The sequence below is a fragment of the Gobius niger genome (genome assembly GCF_951799975.1).
Source record: "Gobius niger genome assembly, chromosome: 20".
Taxonomy (NCBI): Eukaryota; Metazoa; Chordata; class Actinopteri; order Gobiiformes; family Gobiidae; genus Gobius; species Gobius niger.
In genome coordinates this window covers 16,158,670-16,174,843 of record NC_136871.1, presented here as the reverse complement: position 1 = coordinate 16,174,843, position 16,174 = coordinate 16,158,670, and the positions used below count along the sequence as shown (strand labels likewise).

Below are 16,174 nucleotides of genomic sequence, written 5' to 3'. Positions count from 1 at the left end.
TACTTCATAGTGTCGCAATACATATTCAAATGTTACTATAGTTTTACATAGTAAACATGTATAACATGTAAAAAGGCTGGTTACAGTGATAACCTTTTTCACAAAACTTTTTCTATGAGATAAAATAATAGATCTGAATAAAAATGTACAAATGAAGTTTGTGTTTACAGGCTACATTTACAAATAATGATGTCTAAAGTTGGCTTTGAACTCTCAATTAACTTTTTAACTTTTGTTGGTCCATAAATGCGAGTGAGCACATTTAAAAGTAGCTGTGTCTGTACATAAAACCAAGAGCTACACATATGTACAACATTTCTAAAGAAAAATGTACATCTATGCCGACAGTGTCACAGTGCATACCAATAGGCAACGGTCATTACAGGTAAATGTTATTTGGGTTTGGTGGACTGCTGGAGAGCACCTCTGACCTACATTCATGTGGCAAAGCACTGGGCTGTTTGTAGCTGTATTAATACTCTGATTTTACATAAACCACCAGGTTGAGGATTGCAGCACTGCCTCTATCTTCCCCCTCACACGCGCCTTGTATTTGTTACTCTACTTATCCAGTGCGTCGCCCCCAGCTACTCATCTGAAAATGGAGCGCACAAAATGAAGGGAATGAGCATCCAAAGTGGAAGAGGTTGATATGTAAGAACAATCATTGCTCCAGGAGGCAAAGATAAGCCCTTTGAATAGAGTGTCATTTCTGGAAGTTCCTAGCCCCCAACCCCCTTTTTTTCTCTTTGCGTTTGACAATTCACAGCATCAGTGGGATTTTGGCACAAAGAGTTCGCAGAGAGAGTGTCACCGCCAGGTCAGGAGACATTTGAATCACACTTTCAGACTACTGCAGTGCAGACACAATCAAACAGACACCCACCTCCACCGCTCCACGCGCTGACAGAGGAGCCAACTGCAGGCTCCCACATGCAGTCCTGCAGTGCCATCTGGTGGACACACTGGGGACAACAAGTGTAAGTTAAAACAGGAGTCAGCTTAAAAGAATGTGGACATTGCTTATATTGCTTATGAAAATAACTGATTAACTGATGCTTTAAACCATGTCATAATGTTTCAATATCAAACACTTCAAAAACGTTTCGTCTGGACCTCCTGCGGTTTGATAGAACTCTCCTCCACATTCAGATCCATCCTGCTCACTTCAACGAAGTGTGTTCAGTAAGGAGCCATGCTTGTCTTTAACTAAAAATTAAACTCTCTTTCTCATCCCCATTGTCGCCTGCATAGGGCGTCTAGGCTGATTCAAAATCGTGTTTCAAAATATCAACGCTGAGGCGTCCAGAATAAAGTTTATCAGCCACAGCTGCTAAATGTTCACTTTAAGCATGGGCGTAGGTTTGCTTTGGGACCATGGGGACATGTCAATATTTCAGGATGGCCAAGTTGTCCACACTAACTTCATGTTGAGATCTTCACATTGTGTGAGCTTTCACATAGACCTAGGCCTAATTCAGATGTGGGTATGTTGGCCTGGAGAGAGAGCGATTAGCATCACAACACTTTTTTTTTCTTGTTGATTGGTCAAATATTCGCGGATAGGCTCTTCATGTCGGGTTGCAACAGAGTTTCTGTCTGTTTATGAAGCCTTATTACATGTGCCACATTTAGCTACGTGTCCAGCGGAAACACACTGTGTCTCACCGGTTTATTTCCCTAAACTTGTTTTATTAACAAGTTAAGTGGGAGAAGAGAGCGGAGCGCTTCGGCCCCATGTTCTCTGAGCGCAGCAGTGAGGGCCCCGGGCAGCACGACAGATCAGAAGAGACTGATTTTCAGTTACACAAAGTCATACTAATATGGTTAAGTGATGATGTCTGACAAGTCTAATGTGTGTGTGTGGGGGGGGGGGGGGGGGGGGTATCCCCACCAATAGTAAGACCAAACCTACGTCCTTGACTTAATGGACAACAAAAGTTATGGTAAGCGCTGTGCACGGGTGTACACTACGGAAAACAGACTGATGTTAATCCATGTGATACTGAAAACAGCTTCTGCTTGTGTCTTCTAACCGTCATGTTCAAACACTGAGATGTCCATACAGGAGCTAGATCAGGGTCTCCAATCCAGGCCACAGTGTTGAACTTTGAACATATTCATTATTCACAGACAATCTATCCTGGTCCACAAACACTACAGCACTGGTCAAGAAAGGACATCAGCGTCTCTACTTTCTCCAGCAGCTGAGAAGAGCCTCCATTATGTGCACCTTCAGCAGACTAACAGTAGAGGGCGTCTTGACCAGCAGCATCACATCACCCCCTACTTTGGGAATGGCAGGTTTAGCAAGATTTCACAATAATGCTGTAATTGCAATATTGCAAACCCATATCGCATATTCGTAGTTTTTGTTTTTTGTTTTTTTTTAACTAATATTGTGCAGCCACATCACACAAATGTTCAGTGCCTTTAAGGATGAGACTTCGGCGTCTAAGGGCCACGTTGAGCCATAGGAAGAACAGCTTCATTCCAGGCTGTAAGAAAGCTGAACTCTCTCCCTCCCCTGCCCTCCCTCTTCTTCCATCTGCAGGCACAAACTGAGGTCCTCTTATAGACTCTGAACTCCGGCAACCAATGGTTTACTATTACCATGGTTACAGAGCGGGGAAGAGAAATATATTTAAAAAAAAACATCTGTTTTTCTTCAATTGCTCCCAGGCTTTAGTATTGTAACTGTACAGATAGTATGGCTTAGTCTATTCTAATCTGAAAATGCAACACATTATTAAAAAGTTATAACAACTATAATTTCAGAGTGCATTTACAACAAATTTGGTAGGAACAGAGTGATTGTTTGAACTCATCATTCTCACAGTGTTCATTTTGTCTTTTACTTAACGCTTTAGACGACGTAAAGAAACATAAATTAACTCTCTTTTAGTTTTGACCAAGAAAGAGCAAACCTCTTTAACGAGACTGCATTAGTTAACTTTGCTATGTTAATTATTGGATGATGAGGTGTGACTGAATCATGTCCACTGCTTCTGGCTGAACTCCCCTCTGCAGCGGGTTAGAGCACACGCTGAAGATCAGGTTTGGGCAGCTGTGAAAGTCACTGGCTGGGTTACCATAGCAACAAACTTGCTCCTCACAAAAGCTTCATCCCTGAATATGGAGACAAGAAGTCTGTCAGACAGACTGCAGAAAAGATGGAGCAATGAGCATGCATTTGACCTTTTTCTAATCCACATTAAATTAACCATGTCTTTATGATCAGGGTTTGTTCGTGAAATTTCGTCCCGCTCCTTTTTGTTTGACTATCAGTGTTCTTTGTATCATTGTTTTATGTTGTATTGTACATCCTTTCATTGCTCGAAATAAAATAAAACTAAATTAAAAACTATTTTTCGTCTTGAGATGTCAATTCCTTCAACATTGCTGAAATTATAGCACTTAATGCAAGTCCCAGACAAGGGGAATAGGATTGCTAGAGCATTGTTATTCATAAAAAGGAGTCATTATTGGGCCAATTTGGACACATGTTTGTTCTCTGCTTTTGACCCCTCTTTGATGCTGCTGGGGCGACCTGTTGCAACAGTGAGCAGCCAGCATAGGACAGCGATCTGGCTCAGCACCAGGCTGATGGTCAGAGACACCTGGCTGGAGGATTCACCTATTGCACATGTTTTTAGTGGTAGGATAAACCGGAGCAGCCGGAGGAAACCTATGCAGACACGGGATGAAAATGAAGAAAGGCCCCGTCCAGGTGGGAAACGAACCCAGGAGCTTCTGGCTGTGCAGAACGAGTGCAAACCACTGAGCCACCGTAGCAATTTGCACTTGATTCTCATGTGGCATGAGAATCAAACCCTTATGCCGTACCTTAGACCCAGCTCAAGGTGAACAAATTGACTAATCTGAAATTGCCTTAAAGAGTGTGGTTAAATTTCATGACATGTTTGGTGTACTTGTATGCACCTTATGACATGAACACCTTGCAAAGACATGGTGGAAGACAGAAAAAAATTGTAGAGGGAGGTGGGTGGGGGAGATTCGAGATTTGAAGTCAGGATCCTGAGATATGGTGAAACAAAACAAAACAGGAGAAAAAAATGTTGACAGGGAAAAAATGTCAATTTTCAAAAAGTAAGTTATGATTTGTGATACAGTTACCAACAATAGACCAAGATGATTATGATAATAATACTGCAATCATACCATGTAGCCTAACCATAATGATAACGTATCATGAACTTAATTCAAGCAAGTCTCAGCAGTCGGCCTATTGTTAGGTTAATTTTGATTAGGTTTCTACATGAATGCATCCTTTTAAATCTACATTCAAGTAGAAATGACAAACAGAATTTTTGAATATATATTTTAGTTTTGGCTAGTGAAAGCCGTTGGTGGCAAGTAACTTTGCAAAAAAGTGGTGGCCAGTGATCAAAAAAGTCAAGCCCAGTATAACAGGTAATACTACATTCATCTCTCCGAGAGGGCGAAGGACCCACGAGGCCGTCGACAGACCCGCTGGGGCCTTAGGAAAGCTTCACATACATCCGCTCCACCCATTTTCTAATTTTATTCAAATTGTATTAATGAGAACAATATTTTTAAAGTTTTTTTTATCTTTCTATACCAAGTTTTATGTTTTATTTTTGCATGACTGCACCAAAGAAAATTCCAGGTTTGTTGACCTGTTCACTGACAATGGCATCTTGGTGGTACAGCAGTTAGCACTCGTTCTTCACAGCTAGAAGGTCCCGGGTTCGATTCCCACCTGGACAAGGTCTTTCTGTGTGGAGTTTGCATGTTCTCCCCGTGTCTGTGTAGGTTTCCTCTGGGTACTCCGGTTTCCCCTACCACTAAAAACATGTACAATAGGTTATTCCTCCGGCCAGGTGTTTCTGATCATTAGCCTGGCTTCACTTCCGGAGATGGGTCCCCGAGCGCCGGCCTACGTTGGGTGCTCACTGCGTCGGCCGGTTGCCCCAGCATTGAGGATGGGTCAAATTCAGAGAATGAATTTCCCACAGGGATGAATAAAGCATAACTTCACTTAAATAATATTAATGGCTTACACTTATTACAAGCCTGTCTCACACGTTTCTCAAAGCGCCACACTGTAGTCTGACCCCTGTCCTGGGGTAAACTCAGGCTTCCATTCTGCGCCTACCTCAAACCACCAACAACCACTCACACACACATTCATACAGGCGGTGGGTGAAGTGTCTTGCCCAAAGGCACAATGTAGATGCATCTGTTAGGTTAGGTTGCTTTATTTGTGCCCGTAGGTAAATTTGTCTTGCAATTCTGAGAAAAACTAGTTAAACATTACATTATATAAGATAAACATCATAAACATATAAGATAAGCCTGTTGATCCCCTTGCATTGTTGATGTGTTGACCTGCATATGACAAGTAAATATAAATCTTGTTCACCAGGTGCATCCTTGGTAAACTGGTTTTGGGTGAATTGGAACCAGCAAAGCCCTGATAAGGGGGATTCCTCTGAAGTGGTTTTGCCGCCAAGGATCCTTATCTTAGGATTCTTTTTTATTCTCTCTCTCTCATTATGTCTCCATGCCACGTGCAGTCTGTTCACAAACTGCTGCTTATAAACCGTTATGGTCAATGAAACTAAAACAGGAAACAAATTATTGGGAAATATGTTTCTATCCTTGGAAAACTGCATGTACATTTATCACTGTTAAGCCAATGCAAGCTATGCGATGCTGACTGAAATTGCGCTTGCATCTGCCTGATACCTGTATCTGCAGCAGATGCTTCTCTGCTTTCTGCCAGGTGAAGCAGCCAGCCTGTTTCACCATTGGTAAAACCGCCGTCATTCACCCCGTCCTTGGAACAAGTCCGCATTTTCTCATTGAATATGCATAATACTGGCCTTAGTTTTAACTTATATTTGCAATGTTGCATTCTGATCACGGGGAACTCTAAAAAAAAGATTGTTTGCATCAAACCTGAGGGCCTCTTTTTGTTTTCTTAGCAGCTCTGCTCAACCGAGCTTGCTAATGGAGGTGGAGGACGATATGATAAAAATGTGTTGACGAGCACAAGTTCCGTCCAATCAGAAGAGCTTCCGTCGTTCAAACTGACCAATGGTTACGGGGAGGCTCTTCAGCTCTCCTCTCACGGCTCCTGTGGAGGCGGGACTTGAGTGTAAGGACCCACCCCCCTGAAGGCCGCGGGGTTTGGTTGCACACAGGCTGCAGTTTCAGTTTGTTTTATTCACCATTTTGAGTAGCTGAAGGTAAAAATAAGAACATTTGGAGATCAAGTCGCTGTTTTGTTTTCAGCCGCAAGCCCGGACGCTGGAGTAGGACGTCGTCGCCGCTCCCCTCGGTGTTTTGCAGAGCGGGAAATTATTTGTTTTTCTCGTGCTTTTCTTCTCCCCTTTCTAACATCCTCAACCTCTACAGTATTCCTGCAAAATGTCAAGACCAGTGAGGTAGGTGTGCTAAACGCGTGCTCCAGTGCGCCCTGCTAAACAACGCCACTGTGCTGGCAAGCCTCCGTGCTTTACGTGCACGGCTCGGTCGTCTTTTATTCTGTACCCGGGAAGCGTGTTAATTTTATGAAGAAATAATGCAAGCGTGTGCGTGAGCTCCTCTGTCTGCTATTTCTCTAACATGGATCCCAGGCAGCGGTGTGGACCGCTCGCCATGTCTCATGCCGCCGCTGCGCCGTCTCCTATTTTCTACAACGTGGGTTTGCTAATGTAGGCCAAGCGGAAAATGAGTTAGTGTGAATTTACCCAGCTGCGTTGTACGGCCACTACAGTAGCCTTCGCTACGTTTCCCTCTCACTCTGAGAATGAGAATATGGCCACCCATTCATCCTCCAAACGCGAGTGCTGCCCCCAACCAAAAAAACCCGAGGTGGCGGTCGGCCCTCGCGTGTGATCTTGTTGCCGCGCAGACTGAGCATGGCGGTGTTGTGGAATAGACGCTACATTGCGCAAAGTTGAGATGTGTTTATGGACGTCTTTTTGTGCAAAGCAGATAGCGGGAAACGTGGTGCCGTTTGAAAATGCTCCAGCGGGTTAACGAGGAGAGAGCGGGTGTACATTTTCACTGCTGGTGATAAATTAGCCTTAGTGGTTGATGTCAGGGGAAGGCGGAGAGCTCCACCAGTGACCACACCCCCCTCCAACAGCCCGCTGTGATTCGTATGTGAGGCGTCTGCTGTTTCTCAATTCACATTCTGCTTCTGCCTTTGCTGTCCTGCCATGCTATTGATTATTGAAATGAAATCAGTATTTGTATATCTGCGTAAACAGTCCCTGGAAATGAACTTACAATAAAACGCGATCATATGAGTGAATGGTAGTGTAAGAACTTCATTGGATTTGGTTAAATCAATCCACACAGTGCCTTTGTAGCTGTCTGTTTTTCACCCATTGATAAGTTATCTATTCTTATCTGACTTTGTTAATTGTAGATATGTTTCCTAATTGCTCCTGCATATTTTACCACCTGAACATCACCGTGTCTGAAGTGCATTCAAGGTTTCAGCTCCTATAAGTGATTCCTTCTATTTCATTGAGTTAAAAAAAAAAAAAAAAGCATGTGAAATAATAATAAAACATTTTTGACCAATTGTTTTTGCTCTTCCAGGAACCGGAAGGTGGTGAACTACTCACAATTCAACGAGTCTGATGCTGAAGGTATAGGTCAGAGGCATCATACTTCTAAAGCACTTACGATTTCATTTCACATTTTCACATTAATATCAATATTCCGATGAGGATTACTTCAAAGCACTCTTTATTTTGAGGACATTTTCAGGCTTTTAGCTCAATCAGTCGTGTCGTCTTTTGTCACAGATGAGGAATATGGTGGTGATAAACCGAAGAAGGTGCGCACAGCCCCACGGGAGCCTAAGCACAAGCGCTCAAAGAACTCACAGGAAGACAGGTGAGAGAGACACTGATGAGAACTTTTGAAAATGGTTACGCGGTTGCCATATTGATTTGTCTTTAATTGCTGTTGGGGAGTTTGGCGTCTCAATGTTGTAATGATGTTGGCTCACACAGAATGTAGCTGTAATGAGTTTAAAGAGAACAGTCTTGTGAATTTACATTAAACTGAGGTATGTAGGAGGTAGCTTGTCTGGAGTACCATTGTTGTTAGAGTGTAGTTTGGTTTCTGAACTGACCAAAACGCTTTATTCAACGTAATTTTTTTAATTTTTAGCGAGGATTCCGATGAGAAGCTCCCCAAAGAAAAAAACGATTCTGCCGGTAAGTGTGGAAACGACACACTTTTTGTCACTGTGCAGACGACACAGTCAAATAAATCTGCCTATGGTTGCAGAGGATTTTGGGAGTGAGGAGGAAGACAATGATTTTGGAGAGGAAGAGGAGGATGAAGATGGAGGAAGTGACTATGAAGAAAAAAAAGGGAAGAAAGGAAAAAAAGCAAAAGTGGAAAAGCCCAGCAAGAGGACACCCAAAAGAAAACGTGGTGCAGGTATTTACCTCAAAACCTTGTTCTCTTTCCAGCCAAAATTATTTACAGTTTTACATTTTATGCAGCGGACTCACTTGCTTATCTCACTTTGCTCCACTTGCATACATATTTCTGTGTGGAACAATGAAACGGGTTGACCAGCTTTTGTTTAATGGCACTTTTATCTCCTCGATGACTGGAATAACTGATACAGGGGCACATTTTTAACATGCAGAGCATACGCGCTCCCTGCTACCAATGTACTTTTGGTATTGTTGAGGCATGATCATTATAATGTCCCATTTTTGCAACGGGATCTGACTTTTTTTTGTCATCCCTGGATCTGCAACGTTTCATGTTCCACATTCGTACAGCGCTGTGGAGTCTTTACAACACAAGATGCACAACTTTGTAGGAAAACACAGAGGGCACCTGTCACTGCCTTTGCTCAAAGCTCAACACGGGCTGGTTGCAGATGGTTCAACATTGTGTGCTCCTCGGGGGAAACGGAGCACATGCAAGGATGCTTCTATGTGAGGGGAGGGGGCGCACTTAAAGCACTGATCTGACGTGTGACAATAGGACTTCTACTGTACTGTAAATAAAGAAATCAGATAAATTAGACACATACCGCCTTTGCGATGCCCGATCCCGTCCGACCTTGGAAGCTAAGCAGGGAAGGGCCTGGAGTGGTTGGTGGTGGTCGGAGGGGCCAATGGCGCAGACTGGTTGCCTCGCTTCCGTCAGTCTACCCCAGGGCAGCTGTGGCTACAATAGTAGCTTACCACCACTGAGTATGGAGTTAACAAATAGGGCAATGTAAAGCGTCTTTGAGTGTCCAGAAAAGCGCTATTTAAAACCAATGCATTATTATTATTATTACCATATACTAATGTATGATAGGGCAGGTTTCCTCAATTGTTGACCGTTGCCTCTCCGAGGTCAGCTAGGTATGTTCTCATCATGGCAAAGTGTTGCTCATGAGAAGGTTTTGTTACAAGACCTTCTCACAAGCAATTGTTTGTTGTGATGCTCCTCATGTAAGTGGTGTAAGTGCAGATGTGTTTGGTCTATTTGTTGGGTTGCAGCCTTAAAAACCTCAACTGAAGCTCCTAGGTTGTCTTTGCACTAGGATTTGTGTCCTTCTGCATTGTCAGTAATGATGCACTCCGGGTCGGGTTGCATTGGGTCGCAAAATGTTATATCTGTCGTCAGTTCAGTGTTCACTTTATTTCACCTTTTCGAAATTCTATAAGTAGATTGAATATTAGATAAAATTATTTCCAACAAAGAGACTCCAGCCCCAAAAGAACCTCTGTCCCTTGGTTTTAGTATTCACCAAGGCTTGCCACTACATATTTTTAATATATTGCAAAATTATAATTTAGTTTAATATAATAATGTACTATTATTTCCTTTAGATTTAGATTTTGTCTAAATCTAATAAATGTTATTTGCAATAACTGAGGTTCTTCTTCTGACAGCGAGTTTCCACCTTACAGAGAGCAAAAAATGTATGGTGATTTGTTTCAGCCATGATTGTCTTAATTTTGCTCTAATTTGGTTCTGGATGTTCTGTGTTTTTGTTAAGTTCTAATCAAAATATGTTATATATATATATATTGTTTTATGTTATTAATTATTTTTCATATTGTGTAGTTTTAGTACCTTCTCCTTTTCTCTACCTTCTGTGTATTTCTGTGTGCATCTACCCAGCTTTTCCACTTGGTGCTGCTAACACCTGCTTCTGTGCTAGCGTACAAAACACAGGTTGTGCATTATTAAACATTATGTGATCCAGTAAAAGGCAAGCTATTTTCTTATTTTGCTTCTCTGGCAAGCTCAATTGATTTTGTTTTATTTTTTAATCTTCAAGTTTCACTGTTGTAATTCATTAATGTAGAAAAGATAGGCCTTGTAAATTCTTCCCTTTCCATTATTAAAAAAATAATCTTCCATAATTGATATTCCTCATCTAAACTCCGCAGCAGGTGTTCTTACTGCAGTTTGATAAGGCTGTTGGCCTGACTATTAAAAAGGCCCATGGCAACATGACCAAAGCTGAGATTTGCGATTTCTATTTAATTTGGATGAATTGCATCGGCCTGATTTGTTTATTTTACATGTTTCTGCTCATATGTACATCTCAGATGACAGTGACGATGAGCGTGATGTGAGTCGGAAGCGCACAGTGCGCCAGGCAGCATCCAAAGCTGTGTCTAAACAGAGGGAGATCTTGCTGGGAGACGGAGGCAGTGAGGATGAGGAGCATGAAGATCAAGAGGAAGGTTACCTGGACCGTAAGTACTCAAGAACACAGGTTACGAACAACTGTGTACTTTTACTGTTGCATTTATGAATGGTTTGTGATGCAGCGGACGAGTCTGGCAGTGATGAAGACTTTATGGTGGAAGATGATGATGACAGTGACTATGGTCACTCAAAGAAGAAAGGAAAGAAGGTTATTCGACAGGGACGGACAAACAGAAAGGAAAAGAAATCTCCCAAACCTCGGCTAAAGGCAACAGGTGAGGCAGCTGTCCGTGTGCATCTCGCACTAAAAACGTGCTACATCCCAGATAAAAACATTATCACTGCGACAAATACATTTTATAAAAGCCTTTTGACTTGTGTGCCTAAAGTGCGCAGCAAAAAGCTTTGTTGGCCAGAGTTCTGGAGAAAACATTGAAACGGATGAGATTTAAACATTTCTCTTAGTTCTTTTTTGGTTCATAGATGACAGAAAAATGGCCTGGTAAAATCTGCATTTCAATAGGTAGGTTATTTGTTTGTTGTATGTAGGGATGATTCGATATGTTAACACTTCACATGATTCTTAATCTCAGTGGGACTATCCTGGTTAAATAAAGGTCAATAATAAATGTAAAAAAAAATGCTGGTCAAAACCAAAACAGTATTTATAGTCAACCATTTGATGCCAGTCACAAAAACTACAGCAAAGCCGGAGATATTGTTTTCATCTCTTATCTGCTAAAAAACCTTGGAACTAGTAGGAGCACATGACTAATTATTACTCATGAACACAAGTACGCACCCCTCATCACCACTGTTGGATTAGATTCTGCCAGACCTCTGACTGCCTCCTCTGTAGAAGTTAAACAACAGCAACATGTTTCATGTATTCACCGTATTCCTGAAGTGCGCAACTTCGCCGCCATGAATCGAGCCCGCCCCTTCACTCCTATCAGTTTTCAAAGAGGACTGGAGAAGTCGAGATAAAATCAGTTTTCAGGCCGCGCAGATGAACAGTGCAGTGTTGACTTGAACATAGAGATTTTGCACAAATCGATCTACTGTACATCATATGTTAGCGGCAAACATTATCCCTCGTTGTCCACTTGGTTAACGGACTTAATGCTCTATCGGAAATGCCATGACAAAGTGAGCCAAAAGAGTCGGCGGGGCAGAATAAGGTGAAAAATGACTTGCGTGGCTTCATGATTGATTGGTGTGAGGTGGGCCAGCAGGTTAGGCAATATGTGATTGAGGATAAGTGAGTGAAAAAAGCTCTTCCCTGGCTGCATTGATATACTGTACCCGATGAGTCTGCAATTTGAAAGGGTGTATTATACACAGGGCATATTAACCGTTTCGGTGCAGAACATTCAGACCACGTAAATTTAGTAGGGCAAGTTTTAAGTGCAGTGGCACAAATGTTTCACTCGTTTCACACGGACTCTACTGAGTGATGGACAACTCCGTAGGCTTATTTTGGGGTATTATTCATCAGCATCATCCTTGAACTATCTGAAGTAGTCACACTTACCAGAGCTGGGACACGGAACGGGAGCTGCCATGAGATGTTCAGTCCATCGCAGGCATCCACTCGCAAACAACTTATGTCAGTAAAAATTGAGCCCTTTTGTGGCACAGCTATATACTAGTCTGGAACAGCACTTGTCTGTATTCCAGTAATTGACAAACTTGACAAATAAATGGTCATGGAGACATGATTGTCTTTTCAAAATGTCATTTTGTTTGTCTAGTCTTTTTATTTGATCTTTTAATGGACTACAAGTCAGGAATAAAGTTATACTTTTTTTTAATGGGTCCCTAAATGCATTTTAAATAATCACATTTTGCAAGTTTGTTTTCTGTGGGAGGTTTTTTTGCACCAACATTTTGCCCTCCAAATAGTTGAACCAAAATATAATTGTAGTGTATCGCTACACCCTAGTGTTTTGACATGTGTTTAACTATTTCAACATTTTTTAAATCAAATTAGCAGTCAATTTGTAAAACTAGATGATATTTTTAATTTGGTTATTACTGCTAAACGTTGGGGTTGAAGGTTGAGGTGATTTTGGAGAAAATGGATTGGAGTCATTAGCTTCTGGGCCAGTCATTCATTACCATCATTGATTACATAGAAATAAGCATAAACTGTTTACCTGTATTTCAGCATCTGCTACTACAACATATTTTAAGTACAGAATTGCAGCAGCACACAGCAACACCCATAGTACTGGCCTCCATCCATTTTCTTCCACTTTATCTGAGGTCGGGTTGCAGAGGCAGCAGTCAGAGCAGAGATGCCCAGACTTCCCTGTCTATGCACACCTCCTCCAGCTGTTCTGAGGGGATCCCGAAGTGACACCAGGCTAGCTCGGAGTCCTAATCCCTCCAGCGTGATCTGGATCTTCTGCCTCCTTCCAATAGCACATGCCTGGAACACCTCCCGAGGGAGGCAACCTGGAGGCATCCGAAACAGGCATCTGTGGGGCCGATGTTCTCCTGTCCAGACTTTTCACTTTTAGAAAAACTCTGAATTGTGAAAAACTGAATTAAGCACTCATGGGGTGAACTCACACTCACATCCAAATCGTTTTTAGCTGTTGCTTTCTTCGTGTTTAATCTGAAAGGAATTTATGAAACTTTACGCTCCTCTCCTTCCTTTGTTATATTTGTGCAGCCTACAGCAGCATGTGTGTTGACTACATTGATTTTTATTAATATTTAACTTGATTATATTTACTATATTTAACTTGTTTATTATATTTAGTACAATCTTTAGTCAAAAGTTTTCAGCTAATTTACCACTGAGTGCCAAGGCTTTGCTTTCCTTTTGCCCTCCAGTCGACACCGCCGTTCAGGAGCATCTGCTCGTGATGTCACTTGTCATAGTCTATGTTCGTATAGACAATATTTATTTTAAAACATTGCCTATTTTGGTTATTATCAAAGTAGACTTTCTCTATTCAATGCTATGGGGCTTGTTTTTTTTCTTCTCCGCATTAAACATGCTGTGCCTCGGTCACACATGTAAAGAAACACCTCATACTGACACAGTCGGGCTGTGGCTTTGTTCGCTCGTGCAAGTGTTGGTGCAGGCCGTCTTTCCTCAAACAACCTGGAGCACGGCATGGTTCAAATGACAAGCGTTAGTGCAGCCTAGGAGATGGCGCGCTCATGTCTGAATCTTCATTTATTCAGCGTCAGCCACTCTCTTACCCATTAATTAAGCACCCCTAACCAGACTGACGCAAATACAACAAATACTTTTATATTACGTATGTAATGACAATATGAACCAAATTAACAGTTATGGGCGTTTAGCGCTTGTGCATTCTTTCTTTATCGTGTCTCTTATCAGTTCATTAAAAATAGCGTCATAGTTTCTGAATGATGCGAGCGAGAGTGCAAAAGCACATGTTCCTGCATGTGCGCTTTGTTTTGGTTCTTAATAAAGTAGCAGCTGCATGTATAAGCGTATATATAGAGGGCAGATTCAGACGGGCTCATTACAACGTGTAGCACGGATCCTTAAACAGCGCAGACGTTTGGGATGGTGCGAGTGGTGCGTGTATCTGCAGGTGTGTATCTGCAGCGGCTCCGCGCCTGCAAGTTTATAGTATAAAGAGGCTGCGGCGCAAACCAGCATCTGTAAGAGGCATCGTTAATGAAGGAGTCACACGTTTCCTATGGATTACTCAATCAGAACCGGTTCTGCTTGTAGAGATGCTCGTTGCTGCTCCAGTGGGACTAAGAGCCACAACAAGGAGATATGAAATTTGGTCCATATCGTTCAGCCCTAGTTTACATGATCAATGATATGTGTTTGATTGTTTCAATCATAAATGTGTAACTCTGAGGCTTGAATTGATTTACCGTCATGAGTGCAGTTGAATGGTCAGTAGAACACACCTTTAGTTTGAGTTTAGCTCTTACTGTTGTTTGCAGTTTTCTATGCATGTTACATTGTGTTTAGTAACGGCTCTTTGTGCCCACAGTGACCCCCAGCCCTGTCAAAGGCAAAGGGAAGGGTCGTCCCAGCACCAAGGCCCTGGAGAAGAGCTCGCCCAAAGATGAGGAAGAAGAGGAGCCTGAGAGCCCAGTAGAGGAGGAAGAGGAAGAAGTCGAGAAGAAGGAAAGTTCCCCTGCCCCCAAGAAGACGAAGGAGACAAAGGAGACAAAGGAGTCGAAGGAGTCGAAGGAAACCAAGGAGACCCCTGGAGGGGATGGAGAGGAAGAGGAGGAGGAGGAAGAAGAGGAAGATGGATCAGAGGAGGAAGCGCCGTCTGGAGAAGACTAGAAAATGTGCTCCCTGTCTCTTCTCTTTCTCTTCTTTTGCTCAGCATTTAGAGTTATTTTAATTTTTTTTTTATATATATATTTTTTGTTTCATGCTAGTGGCCTGGCTCAATGGTTTGGACATCTTACACATCTTTAGTTTGACAGCTTAGCATTTGTCATTGTGCCACTGTTGCACTGACAGGGGTCTGTGAAATCTGAATTTTGAGGAATCATGCTCAGAGGAGGAGACACTACATTTAATGTTTGTTTTTCCAAGTTTGATGATGTTTGTGAGCATCCGTCCTGATATTTCATCTTCGATCAAGCTTTTACATGTTAAAATGATTTGTTATGAGTGGTGCCCACAGAACTGCATGCAAAGCTCTATTCCTGGTTTTAACTGCGCATCATTTTACTTGATAAGCATATCTTTCATACTGTTTTGGGTTTTACCTTCCTTTAAAAAAATGAATGAAAAAAAGACATGTTCGTGATCCGGTTGCACTGTGGGCGCACCACATGAGCAATGAAGTTCTTCATTTTGAGCTATATTCCACTACCATGACTGGGCAGGTATGGTTACACTGTAGACTTAAAGAGTAGCGCTAACATTCACTTGTGTTTTATGTGCTTTGGCTCCTTTGTGTAGTTCTTAGTAAAACGGTTCAAATAATGGCCTCCTCAGTCTCCTTTAGAAGAGAAGTATGCTGGACTTTTAAATGATTTACCAGATTGTTTTTGTTTTCTATAATCACCTTTTCATCTCTGCATGAACTAGTTCCAACCCATTGTGCCAGGTGACCTTTTGTTTTGTTTTTTGTTTTTTTGTTTTTTTTTGTAAGTGCAAGTATGTGAGATGTGATTTTTTTTTTTTTTTTCTGCTTTTGAGAGCCCAAAAAGATTGTCAATTTCTCCTGTTGGTTCATTGTTCTAATTCTCTATTAAGATTTTTTTTGTAATGTTTGTTTTTTAAGAAAAGAAATAAAAATGTATCTTGATTTTAAAGAACAAGGTGACCCTATCCAATCTTTTCCAATGACCATGTGTGGAGGGGACTGGGCCGGCCCCTCTGCTTTCTTCTTAACTTCTATGTACTATATTGTTCTTTAGACCATGTCCAGTAATTTCATTAGCTGTAGATCAAACTGTCCGATAACAAGGAAGTAGAGTTTCACAACCATCTTGGTCTATCCACCCAGAGGCT

The 16,174-nt window shown here is 41.9% G+C and overlaps 1 protein-coding gene and 1 long non-coding RNA gene across 3 annotated transcripts; one reads left to right on the top strand and one right to left on the bottom strand.

Annotated features, from left to right (window-relative positions):
* Positions 1-886: 886 nt before the first annotated feature.
* Positions 887-5,834, bottom strand: LOC306979363. The gene is made up of 3 exons (XR_013793949.1): positions 5,734-5,834; positions 2,990-3,129; positions 887-965 (listed from the first exon to the last, which is right to left on the bottom strand). It is a non-coding gene; the product is annotated as an uncharacterized lncRNA (long non-coding RNA).
* Positions 5,835-6,159: 325 nt separating this feature from the next.
* nucks1a (nuclear casein kinase and cyclin-dependent kinase substrate 1a) lies at positions 6,160-15,811 on the top strand. 2 transcript variants are annotated; one of them, XM_079578950.1, is made up of 8 exons: positions 6,160-6,434; positions 7,603-7,658; positions 7,812-7,902; positions 8,182-8,228; positions 8,302-8,457; positions 10,587-10,736; positions 10,812-10,964; positions 14,688-15,811. In XM_079578950.1, the coding sequence occupies exons 1-8, from the start codon at positions 6,418-6,420 to the stop codon at positions 14,987-14,989; spliced, it is 972 nt and encodes a 323-aa protein (XP_079435076.1). In that variant the 5' UTR covers positions 6,160-6,417; the 3' UTR covers positions 14,990-15,811. The 2 variants fall into 2 exon arrangements, with proteins under 2 accessions (XP_079435076.1, XP_079435077.1); XM_079578951.1 differs by having other exon boundaries at positions 6,161-6,434; positions 7,603-7,652.
* Positions 15,812-16,174: the final 363 nt, after the last annotated feature.

What these genes read in the sequence shown, in the direction of transcription:
- nucks1a (XM_079578950.1), top strand. An exon ending in AAGAACTCACAGGAAGACAG is followed by an intron (nt 7,903 to 8,181) that starts GTGAGAGAGACA and finishes TTTAATTTTTAG; the next exon opens with CGAGGATTCCGATGAGAAGC. An exon ending in ACCTCGGCTAAAGGCAACAG is followed by an intron (nt 10,965 to 14,687) that starts GTGAGGCAGCTG and finishes TTGTGCCCACAG; the next exon opens with TGACCCCCAGCCCTGTCAAA.